This window comes from Alligator mississippiensis, chromosome 1, assembly GCF_030867095.1.
Source record: "Alligator mississippiensis isolate rAllMis1 chromosome 1, rAllMis1, whole genome shotgun sequence".
NCBI classification, from domain to species: Eukaryota; Metazoa; Chordata; order Crocodylia; family Alligatoridae; genus Alligator; species Alligator mississippiensis.
The window spans coordinates 427,827,793-427,840,397 of record NC_081824.1 but is presented as its reverse complement, the minus strand read 5'-3'; the positions used below and the strand labels follow the sequence as shown (position 1 = coordinate 427,840,397).

Below are 12,605 nucleotides of genomic sequence, written 5' to 3'. Positions count from 1 at the left end.
AAGTCATCCTGCAAGGACAGAATATGTTGGCTCTGTGGAGCCTGGTGGGAGGAAGAGGCAGGGGGATTCATCTTATTGTTGCTTCATAAAGGGACTAGTTTGCAGCCCTAACTGCTATGTGCTTCATATCAGACATGCTGTTTGACCTGAAAGTTTGTCCCTATCCCTGCTGGGGGAACCACTGGCAGTGCCTCCTCCTACCACTAGGTGGAGATCCTGCCCTGCCTCTGCAAGAAGGCGTTGAGCTGGCAGGAAGTCTCCCTCCATCTTCTTCCTAAGTTTCTGCAGAACTGAGCATGGTGTCTGGGATTATGCAGCCTTCTCATCATTCAGTATAACAGCAAGCTCACTAATGTGTTTCAAAATAAACAGCATCATACAGTGTCTCTATTCTGAGATTGTGGGCTAAATAATACTTCTTCTACAATTCTTTTGCAGTCAAGGACAATTGTCTTCCATGACAACAGTCTTCCACTGTTTTATCTGTGGTTCCAAAGTTAGCTGATAAGGCTGATCTGGGATCAAAAGACTCTGTTGCAACTCAGGCACATGTTCCCATGTGGGATGGGTGACTTCAGATTCTTGATTTGGTCTACAACATACTGTTTCTGACACTCCCACTTTTCCAAGTGAATCAAAGGATATCTATTTAGTTTAATTTACACCCCTTTTTAGCTCTTCACGTATCAGTAAAACCAGTTTTCATTCCCCCCTCCACATTATTAGTCAAATTCAGCCCCAGAAAATGCAGGCTTTACCCATCTGTTCCAAAGGTGACATATGGGATGAGATCCTGGCCCTTTTAATGTCAATGGGAATTTTGTCATCAAATTTGGGAGTGGGGAGGACAGAATTTCATCTATCTCTGCTAAATTTGATCTATTTGAATTATATTGTTAACTCAATATGCAAAATATCCTATACAGTCTATTATCAAACTCTCTTTGTACATTTTCTTCATAGAATTTGCTTCAGACTAAAGAACGTGCACTGAATATTTATTTCTTTGTTTAAAATATGTCTTCATCCCTTTGAAATATACCTCAACCTTTTAATGTATGGACTGTTTCACAGGTCACAACTAACTTAACCAGTTCTCTTTTTAATTGCAATCTAAGGAACCAGTGACAGTAAAGGTGACAGTAACAAAAGTTATTTGGAAACTCTTAAGCTTCATCTACACACAATTAAATAAAATCACTGACTATGCAAAAAAATGGTCTCATTAAATAGGTCATACTATGTAAAGCAATGTTCCATATTGAGGGTTCTGGACACTACCATTATATAAACATTGCATCATCAGACAATTATTGTAAAGTCTGTAATCCAGAACTGTTCCTAATGTTCTTTTCCACGGTGATGTTTTTGACTTGCAGGTCTACATCAAACAATCTCTGTTTTTCCATGAAAAAGTCTTAGGCTTAAAATGTTAACCCTTTGTGGAAAGCTGAACTAGAATTTTGACTCAGCTTAATCATTTGTGAAGAAACAAGAACTATTATTTTTAGAGCAAGGGCAAACATTCCAAATTCTGCAATGTGTCAGCAAAATACATTCCAGTGTATTACTTTCCAACATATTCTAGACTCTCCCATTCTGGTCTTCAAGAAATACTCAACGAGTTCACTGCACAAAATAAATAATATTTTCTGGCTGTCTATGTCCAATTTGTTCTGTCTGTTATGCATTCACTTAGGCCAGAATCTAAAAGATTTTATCTCAGACGATATGGAGGAAAACTAGCAGCTCTGGTCTGCTCCAGGAGGATCACTTCCAGAGTTGCACCCATAACAACATGGCTGCCATACCTAGAATCAAGGTTTTGCTCATAAATTCATTTTCAGGGTTCATAAAATGTCTCATTAGCTGTTCTTTGCCACCAGCCTAACAGTAGCTGCAAGGAGAAGGAATTTAGTCTTCATTCACTTCGTCTCATCAATCTTAACTCATTATCAATCTTCTCCTCCCGGCCACCTTTTCCTAGACTTTGGCCTCAACCAATCAGCTCTCTAGTCTGATGTATTTTTAGTATACATCTCAATTTTCATTTTGCAGCATGATTATACCTTTTTATCACTACTTTTTTTTTTACTTGGGAAGTCTATTTTGTGGCTAACTATCAGCTTCCACTTGGCCAATGTCAAAATCACTTTGGGATTTTAGTGAAATTATACTATTCTGAGATTTTCTATATTTGCTTTTTCAACAGGATATCTGGATGTGGGACAGGACACCTTGCTCCTATTCCTGCCCTGTGAATCCACGAATAAGTAGCTTTATCTCTCTATTCCACAATTTCTCTTTCTAGTAACACAAAGGCAATGATAATATAAAGTTCAATGGGAAATTTGCATGTCTCTGCATGGGGAGCTCCAACTTGCACTTAATTTGTTCTCTCTCTCAGATTCCTGTTTTATCATTCCTGTCACCTAAGCTTCTTTTTCCGGATACAAATGTTTTTTTCTGTTTGTTAGTTGTTGGGGTTTTTTTTTAAATATAGCTTTTGATTCTTCTGCTCAGATTTCTGACCTCCCCTGTACCTGGAACTGCTATACTTCTGGTAATAGTAGCTAATCTTAATGAAAGGCTATATATGGTTGTGATCAACTCAGCCACTTCATAAGTAATTTCTTTCAAAACTTCTGAATAAATACTATGTGGCCCTAATGACTCTTTTTTTTTTTTTTTGTTCAAGGATCATTTCTAGCATTTCAGTCTCTGATGGTAACTAATTTTTATTACCTGCTAAAAGTAAGAGTGTAACTCCGTAACTCCTCTGGTGATGAAGACTGAAAATAAATATAATATTTAGCTTTTCTGCTGTGCCTTTCCCCTCGCTGCCTGCTCCCTTTACTCAGTGGTAATCCAGATTAATCTAGATTTGAATGTACACAAAGTGCAGAATCAGGGCTGATACGTTCTTTGTTTCGTAACCTCAATTTGCTTTTCATCTTACTATGATATCTTTGTTTCAGTCCATTGTTCTATATTTTAAGTCACATAATGTAAATTTCTCCAGTTATATATGCTATATCTAAAAGTTGGTTGCTTATCATGGTCCTATTTAAATGAGTGAGCTCCTATTAGAGATGTTAGGCCCATGGGCCAAGCTCCAGCCATGACCTGTGTGCAAGCATTCTTTCATGCTGAAATCCCCCTGAAGTCTCTGCTCTTACAGAAGGGGTTTGTAATCCTCTCCCTTTCTACCCATTGAATGTAAGTGACAGCTGTATATTTAGTGGGTGTTTAAGTGCTGAAACACCTGTGGTATATGGCTAGGAATTGATACATAGCTGTGACACCAAAAAGGGCCATGTGGCATTGTACCATCAGTGTCCTAGACCATACTCTAATAGTATGGACCTCTCTCACATAAAACCTTGTAATTTACAGAGTTTGAAAACAGAGCAGTTTTATGAACCTACAAATTTCAATTAATACTATAATAATTTGGCACTGATATTAAAAGGACTAAGAAATATTATTCGTGTTGGCCTGAAGAGTTCAGCTGATGTCAGTGGAACTACTGACTAACTTCTCCTGAGTAACAGGTACGCATGTCAGCCACAAGATCAGGCCCTGAATACCTTGCCTCCAAACAGAAAATGTTCTACACAAAAGAGAAATGAAAATGCAAGAATATATGTTGAGGACACCAGCTGAAGAAATGATACTGTTTGTCATCCATGAAGAAATGATACTGTTTGTCATCCATGTACTGTAACACTTCCCCTTTGAATTAAAAAAATCATTTCCACAATTAGAGAGGTTACTTGTCCACTGTTTGGAGGGGGATGAGAAGGGGAGCCTCTCAGCATATTAAGCATTAAGCTACAAAGTATAAAAGAGGTAAAAAAATAAAAAATATATATAACCCTTGATTTGGTACTAAAGTACCACTATATCTCATCACTTATACTAGTGAGCAAGGTCAACAGGGAAAAATAACTATTATACCATGGTTTTATAAATGTAAAATGAAAAATGTTCGCACCTCAAGGAGTGCTCTGTAACTCGGTACACATTTATATTAAGTCTTGTGCATCAGAAGCTTATTTATACAATCAAATGTGTCTTATAGCAGAAAGACTAACTATTGTTGTGCAATTAAAACACTAGTGTGGCTAAGCACCAAAGTCATCACTTTGGGGGCTTTCCTGCTTTTCTTTTTCTTTCTTTTTTTATGCAGCATGTTTTCCAATAAGATAACCTAGAAAGATAGCTATAAATCTTCTTTCTCCCCCAGTATCTGGATCTGAGTTGGATGAAAGACAGTACATAGCATGTACTCTTTCTGGTTTTTAACCTTAACTTTTATGAAATGTATCAGGGGAAAAAAGATTCTATCCTTCAAACATTATGTCCTTGTAAGAGCTGGCAGTTTAAAGGATGCTGTTCTCATTTTACCCATGACAGACAAAAATGGAGTCCCTGATCCAGTGTTTTGCATTGTGTTCAGTAGCATAACAAAGGGAGGGGGGCAGCTGGGGCACCAGCCCTGGGTTATGATGACCCCAAGGGAGGTGCAAAAATAGCAGCAGCTGCATTGATGGCCCAATGGTTGCTGGCAGCAGTGCAGCCACTACTGATGCTGTCCTGTGCCCCACTGCTACCCAGGGCACTCAAGCATCCAGTTACACCTCAGACAGTGTTTCTGTTTGATTTATTATAACCTCTTCTTGGTCAAGCAACAGAGGAATAGTCTTGAGTGCAAAATGAATCAAAATCCGAGTCTTCCTGGTATTTTGGATCCTGACCTGATTTTGCTGGGTTCTCACTTCCCTATTAAAAACTGTGCACTTACTGGAACTCTAAAGTCCTTGTTCTCTTCTATTGTTTTCTTATGAGCCTGCAATAGCTTGCTGGTCTACTGTTTCCACTCATGCTCTTCCACTGTTTTTGTATTCAGGATATTTTTTTACACAGCCAGTCTTTCCAACTGGATTTTGCAATGAAGTTATCCCTGCTCCCACCACATCACTAGATTTTTCAGTTAATATTTCCCTCAGGATTTTAAGGAAATCTTCTCAATTGCATCAGCTTCTCAGAGCAAAAGAGCAGCTAGTAGTGACCAAACTATAGTTTTTTATGTTTTAAATTTATATCTGTTGAAAGTTATAGTCTGCAAGATCTGTATATACAAATAGTTTAGGTTAGTTTGTTATTTTGAGCCTTGTTTCTGCACTGGCATATGCCATCTTGCTTTGCTAATGGAAAGTCCTTGCTCAGAGGAATTCAGCGAACCTGTAATCTCACTTCACTGAGGCATCCACAGACATTGAGATCAGAGCTAGTTGTGCATTTCTAGCTTCCAAAGTTGGGCAAACTATAGTAATCTCAAAAAACAGGAAAAGCATGGCAAGGTCCATCTTCAAGAGACATACAACAAGAATAAGTTAAACTCCATTCTATTCCATTGCAAAACTCTAAATAATCCTTTTAACCTCAAAAGTCTTCATATCAGAAACAGTATTGCTACCTATTAGTTTATAAAAAGGGGCTGGGTTGGCTTGGATGCTAACATGCATGGTTGACAGCCCAGAGGTCACAAATTTGGGCAAAGCATTCATGGTACAGCCCTGTCAGATTCTAACAAATCTGTGAATTCTGCTAAATACCTTGTCACACATGGACATGAAAAAAAGGAAAGGAAGTCTATAAAGGATTTGGCAACTCATGAGAAAATGAAAGATATACTACAGTTCACCAGTCTGATGTGTTTCACCAGGTAAGTATAGCAGGTACTAGTCACATGCAAAGATTTTGCTTGGTTTAACTAAGAGCTTTAATGTGGTTCATGAGAGAGATTATAGCCAGGATAAAACTTGATTCTCTTTCTTGGATGTTCACTGATTTAGCATTTCTGGCAGCAGTATGGTTCTGTGTCTGAACATGCTGTGGAATGTGTATCGGTAGGTTTGTAAGAAGATAATCTTTGTGTTGCAGTGGGATTGAAAATTCAGAAGAAAGCTAGCTCTTAAGTTTCTTCTCTGTTATCTGTTTAAAAAGCAGAAATGAATTCTCCATTCTCAGGAGAATTCATTTCTGGTACTCCAATCACATTTCTGGCACACTTGAGCTTTGAGTTCTATGTGCTCTCTGATTTGAGTTACTGCCTCTTAGCAGTCAGACAAATTGCAGTCTGGTCTAGAGCCTGTTAAGGCATGAACTTGCTGTCCTTACTCAAGTAAAATTTCCCTCGGCTTCATTGCAGGATTTTAACCTAAGCCAGAAACTCATAACTGGATTTCTCTAACTTGTCCTGTAGCTGTAGGATTCTGCAGGACTGGAATAGACTGGAATGGCTGTGGTAGAAACTGAATGTTACACAGATAAATGAAACAAGCCAATTTGTTACAGGCAGAATGCACCTTAATGAGGGCCAGCACAAGCACTACTTCCTTATAAATAATCTTCTTAACTGGGGCACCATGGAGAGGTCTATTGGTAAAGCTACAAGAAACCAGTTCAGTTTGGCACTAGAGACAGCCTCAAGATCAGCGATTATGCATCTCCATAAGTGATACACAGGAGCAGAGAATGCTTTTCCAGTCATAACCTAAAGTATGAGGTTGAGGAAGGGAGCTGGATTCCATCACCTCCCTGTATTTTGCCAGCAGGGTTTGTGAAAGTAAGGTTTATTTTCACGCTAGGTAAATTAGCTGTAAACACAGACATCTCATCTGGTGAGGGTGGCCAGAAAAACCGTAAGAGAAACAAACAAGCGCTGGTTTATAACGTTACCAGGATCTCTCTCCATACTATTGATACTTGACTTTTGCAGCAATAAACACGTGTAAAACATGGTTTGTGCTGAGATTTTTACAACTGCAGACCTATAAGTAAAGACAGAGAGGGAGCCTTAACTTTGTGTAGTCATACTTGTCTCAGTTCTGGAGAGTTTCAATGTAGTTTTTCTTTTTCTGGATAAGTGCATGGTTTTCTGCTGACAATATTATATCAGCTGGATAAAGTCTGTTAGCCTAGGATCTTCTACATTACTTGTGTTCAGTTCACATCTCAGTGGAATAATGAAGAACCTTGACATAATCTCAGGGAAAATGTTACTTCATTTTAAAGAATGTCAGTATCTCTCATTAAACCCATAAACAGTTGTATTAAAAAAATGTATGTATAAGTGTATGAAGCCAGTAATTTCCATAGAAATGACAAGGCTTCTGATTTCTGCTACATTTCTGAATGGCTAAATCAAACATCTCCACAATGAGCAGCAATACAACCAAGAACAACTGTCCTCCTGTCCCCCACCCTTTGTCTGTTTAGAAGGTAAGTTCTTCAGGGCACAGTCTGCCTTTGTGCAATACTTAGCACAAGGTGGCCCTGATCTCAAGGAGGGCCTATCAGCACTGTTGTAATACAGACAATGATAATTAATGCTTACTTTTCAGTGGGCTATTTAAGACTATCACAATGGTTGCTTGTTTAGATCCTTTGATTTCTAAGAAGAAAATGCACCAAAATACATCTTTGACATGATATGTTTCAGTAGCAGTTTCATTAGAGTCATTTGAAGCAGGATATCGCAAAAGAAGAGTTTTTATTCCTACTCCATCTTTCCTCCAAAGATCTCAAAATCAGGGCTTTACAAACATGGATGAGGATCTCTAATAACAGTTCTGTGAAGCACACAAAAGTTGTTATCCCTTGGTGAAATTAAGCCACAAAGTGACTTTCCCAGTCATATATGGCAGTCAGAACCCCCCTCCTCCGCTAGTTTTCAGTCCTGATTTTTTAACAAACTACATGTTTACGTCAGCAAGCAGCTTATTTTAGAGTCAAAGGAAAATACCTCAGTGGGCATCTTATTCAGAATAACTGTGGTCTCCATTTCTCCTAACTGCTAAATCTTTATGAATTTGTATATTCTTGGGGAAACCGAGTCATGAAAAGTGGAATGTCATCATAGCAATGAACAAACCAGAAGCATTTGTTATTCCATTTTCACCATTGAACAAAACTTACCTACCCAATATAACAGCAAAAAATGCACAGATTCACTTTTAGAGCTTATTGCCAGGGTTTTCCATAGGAAAGTTATCTAAAAAATTGCTTTTATATTGCCTAAGACAATCAGGGTAGGTCAACATTAACATTCTTTACACTGGAAAACAACACCTAAAACATTAGTTTGAACTCCCTCCTCCTCCCCCCGCCTTTATATATATGGATGCAAAAGCCTAAAGGGACTAGGGAAGGTAGGAGACACAAGAGGTGTAAAAGAGAGATAAGAGAGATTAGCACCCAAGAAAGAGAAAAGAAAGGTGAGAAAGAGAAGGAGAAGAAAAAGAAAGAGCTGAAAAAGAGGGAAAGAGAAGAAAAGAATGAGGGGAGAAAGTTGGAATGTAGGAATGAGAAAGGACTAAGTAGTAAGGGAGCAGAGGAGACTGTATACTGTATATGCCCTTACCAAGCAACCGAAGTGGGTTTCTGGTAGCACAGGTGCCGGGCTGGTGTGCACTCATGGTTGATGGTACTAGAAGCTGCCCTGCCGGACTGAAGTCTGCAATCCTGAGACCCTAGTGAGTGAAACGAGTGCTGCAGGTGGCTCTCAAGGCATACGTCACTGAACCACAATAAAACCACTTCTTCAAAAAACTGAGGGCCCAAGGACGTGTTCAGCCGAGACCGAACCTGAAGGAAACGGCTGTACAAGGGAGAGAATAAGAGGCCTCTTTTGGGGTCAGGGAACCTCTTCCTTCTGCTGTCAGGATCCTTGCAGAAAGGACTGTATTACGCAAGCCAGACTAGGTATCTATTACTACTACTGTAGTTCTGTTGCTTACATTCTCTTAATTCATAGCTCATAAATGTGGATAAATTATTGCAGATTGGGCAGAACTGGCTTTTTTCCTATGTAATTCTGATTCCTGTTTTGGAAGCAGATGCTACTTCTATATGCAGGCAATGGCTGAAAGTTCATTTAAGTTTTTGGACTTGACAGTGGGCTGCTACTTTTAAACAGTGGCATCAGCCTGAAAGAGGGAAATATAAAAAAAATCCAAATGTGGTTCTAAATGCCTCATGGGAATATACAGTGGCATTTACCAGCACTGGAGGAAAAGAGTGTATTTCCCTTTAAATGACTAAGATTTTGTTTGTCTGTAACTATTGGCAAACCTCCTTAGTTCAGATCTTGTAGTGAGAAGTACCCAGACTTACGTTTTTAGTGTCACAGAGAAATTTGCTACCAATGAAAGTGGAGCTGGAACTGGAGTACAGAAACAGTTTGAGGCTTGTCTGTATGTCATGGAGGGGAGCTATTAATTTCCACAGGAAAGCTCAAACTTAGCTACAGCAGCTGTGAGCACCTATTGTGGCCTGCTTTACAGCTACGTTGTTTAGGGTACAAAAAAGCCACATGAGTAAGGGGCTCATCCAAGATTGGAGTGAAGAGCTCCTTGTTGTTAGTTCATAGTAGTCCTGTTCTAGTCTCTAAATCTCATTCCCAGATCTTTTTTTACACATGCTTTGTCACTCAGTCCTCCCAACATACATGAAATGGTGCGGGGAGGGTACTACATACATAAATGACCAGTATAGGGCACTTCTATTGGCTATGTCTGAAGAGATGCATTTAATTAATTAAAGCTACTTGTCCTGAGTAGGACTCCCATGTTATAATACAGTGGGACTTTAACAACTTTAGTGGGGATGCAAGTGAACCCTTTCAGCTACCATGACCAACTTTCAGTCCTGACTACTGGATGCAGTGAGGACAGATAGCGGATCCAGCTCTAAAGACTGATGCTTGAGTGCCTTCCAAATGCACGATACCACTTTTACTGACTGCAAACAAAAGGATAGCTAGTAACTGTGAATAATGTCAATGAGAAAGCAAGTGACACAGTAGCTTTAATCATTTGATGAAATGTTGCTGTTTCACCTCTTATAAAAAAAAAATGGTTTTTGTAGAATGAGTGATATGAGGAAACTTTTAAGTGACTGACCAGGGCTGAGGTATTCTAGCTGCTTATTTTGGCTGTATTGCTTGGTGGTATTAATATACATTTGCCTACCAGGTTCAATGTGCATCATTGCAACATTCTTAGCAAGTACTCATATATTTCTCCCTCCTAATTTTTCATGTCACTTGGTTCATTGCAGGTAAAAGGGGCAGCATAGTTCCAAAGCTTCTTATGAGAATATGTATTAAGTACTAGCAAAGTACTTAGCACTACACAGGGTAAAAATAATATATGAGTCCACAACCCAAAAAGCTTGCAATCTGGTGAAGATAAAGTCAATGTAGTTTAGGATACTTTAATAACCTAACAGAGAAAAGAACTAGAATGATTTATTAATATTTGCTAGATAACTGTTGTAATTCATATGAAAAAGTGGATTTGTGGGAGAGATTTCAAAGCAAAGTACATAGTTAGATGAACCAGAACTAGGAAGTTTTAGAAAATGTCAAGACAGTATAGAGATGGATTAACAGAATATTGAGACTGGCAACATTAGCAAATCCACTAAAAACAAGTTTGGAGGTGGGGATTAAGACAGTTATGTTAGGTTCCAGTGGTGAGGATAAGTTTAAATTTGGTATGGTAGAAAGAAAAGAGCTGAATGGATTTAAACGGAAAGGAGAGGTGGAGTTAGACTAATTCAAACAAAGAGACATCTGAAGCAAGGTAGAAAGAATAGGACTCCTGGGAATTTAATCTATGCAAATTGAACATCACTATGAATTACGACTACAAATGTATACAACCTGAATTTTTAATTTCTTGAATGGCAGTGTTTTCAGTCTTTATTGGCATACGTGCATATGCTTTAATGTACAAATTTTTAAATTGTTCTGCAGAAGCTGTGGGGATTCTATCTGAGACTTCTTGTCCTTTTGTGGTTGATACCCGCAAAACTCAACACAAACGTTTCAGATTATAAAGAAATCAGTGTGGCTAGTGATTCAGCTGTTCATTTATCAAAAATCTCAGTGAACATTATGTATAAGTTTTCCATCTCAGCCAGTGCTAAAGATGGGTGGTTTTTTGTTTGTTTTCATTTGGGGCCTGGGGAGGGAGCGTTGCCAAGTTACTTTGTATTTATCAGAATTAATAAAAATAAAAACCTAGAACACCACATGGTCTTCTTTCTATATATGCTCAACTGGGAATAGATGATTTCTGTCACAATATGCCTGATAAAAGCACCTGTTTCTGAACACATATATGCTAGAATTACAATCGGATTTTGCAGTGGAACTACTGATATTGTAACCATATCACATAATCATTTTATTTCTATTGTGTAATATTTGGATTTACTGCAACAGTTAACACAATTTACCCAGTTCAAACTAGTTGAATTGCTGTGGGGCACGCACATTAAATAGAATGATTTGCTTAATAGCACAAAGTTGCTGGATTAGCAGTCGATAGATTGTGCTAACACGAGCTGTAGCTGGTAGTTGCATTAAAACTCTAGCTTCAGCCAGAGTGCTGAGATTTCAAGCCATGCCCATTTAATTTGAGATTAAGGCATCACTTAATTAGAGCTACAGGTTTCTCTGTGTTGAAGCAATTCTACTGATTTATACCTTGCACTAGCACTGAAGGGTAGATGTCTAGTGATAGAAACATAGGAATGGCTACAGCAGACTTAACTCAATGGTCCATGTAATCCAGTATCCTGTCTGTCATAAAGAACAGTTTGAAATGCTTCAGAGGAAAGTATGAGAATCTATCTAGATAAATCCTCTCTTCCATAATGAGAAATTCTCCAAGCCTTCAGGCCATTAGCAGCCAGCTTATACCTGAACAGTCCTGATCTCTGCCCCTTCTTACTAAAATAAATATGAATTTGCTAAAATCCTGTCTGATATAACCTGGACTCCCATTATCTAGATGGATGGGTAATTGATTTTAATCCTACTGAGTTCTTGAACTTAATGATGCTTTATAGTGGTAGGTTCCAAAGGTTAAATACATACTGGGGGGAGGGGGGAGGGTGGGGGGAAGGGGAAGTTTTTCCTTTTATGTCTTTTAAAAGCTATGTCATTATGTTTTATTATCTTCCATTATGCTGTACTGGAAGAAAGGATACAGGTGAATGCATAATTTACTTCCTCTCTTCTGCTTTTTATACTGTGTACATCCAGCACATCTTAGTTCTCTTCTCTCTAAATTCAGTAGAGAGTTTCATAGTCTTCCATGTTTGAAGGCTCTGACCATTATAGTTGCCCATATGTTGATTCCTAATTTGGTGATATTTTCTGGGTTGATGGTGACCAGAACTGGACACAAGTCAGCATTTTGAATCAAAGATATATTCGGCCAGGTGGATGCTGATATAGCACTTTTCTAATTTAAGTCCAAATATTTGCCCATACTTCACAGACTCCCTACCCAGTCCTGTAATATAAACACACTATTGTACTGCTTCAGTCAGGGTTTGGCAAATATAGTGGCCATGTGATGCTGATCCCTGAATATCAATATAATCTGTAGATGACACTGGTAAAGGAAGAGTTATGAGACATGCCCAATCAAATATATCCAGTAGTTCATTTGAGGATGATGAATGCTTTTCCAGCACAAAACAAAAGCCACATGGCCTTTGGAGAATTAAAAAGTCACCCC

At 38.5% G+C, this 12,605-nt stretch overlaps 1 protein-coding gene across 1 annotated transcript in view; it reads right to left on the bottom strand.

Moving 5' to 3' along the window:
• Positions 1-8,522, bottom strand: part of FLT3 (fms related receptor tyrosine kinase 3) — a 97,455-nt gene extending 88,933 nt beyond the window's left edge. Inside the window, exon 1 of the mRNA XM_006270481.4 lies at positions 8,432-8,522. Coding sequence (XP_006270543.2) covers positions 8,432-8,486 — 55 coding nt within the window. The 5' untranslated portion in view covers positions 8,487-8,522. The remainder of the gene's footprint in view (positions 1-8,431) is intronic.
• Positions 8,523-12,605: the final 4,083 nt, after the last annotated feature.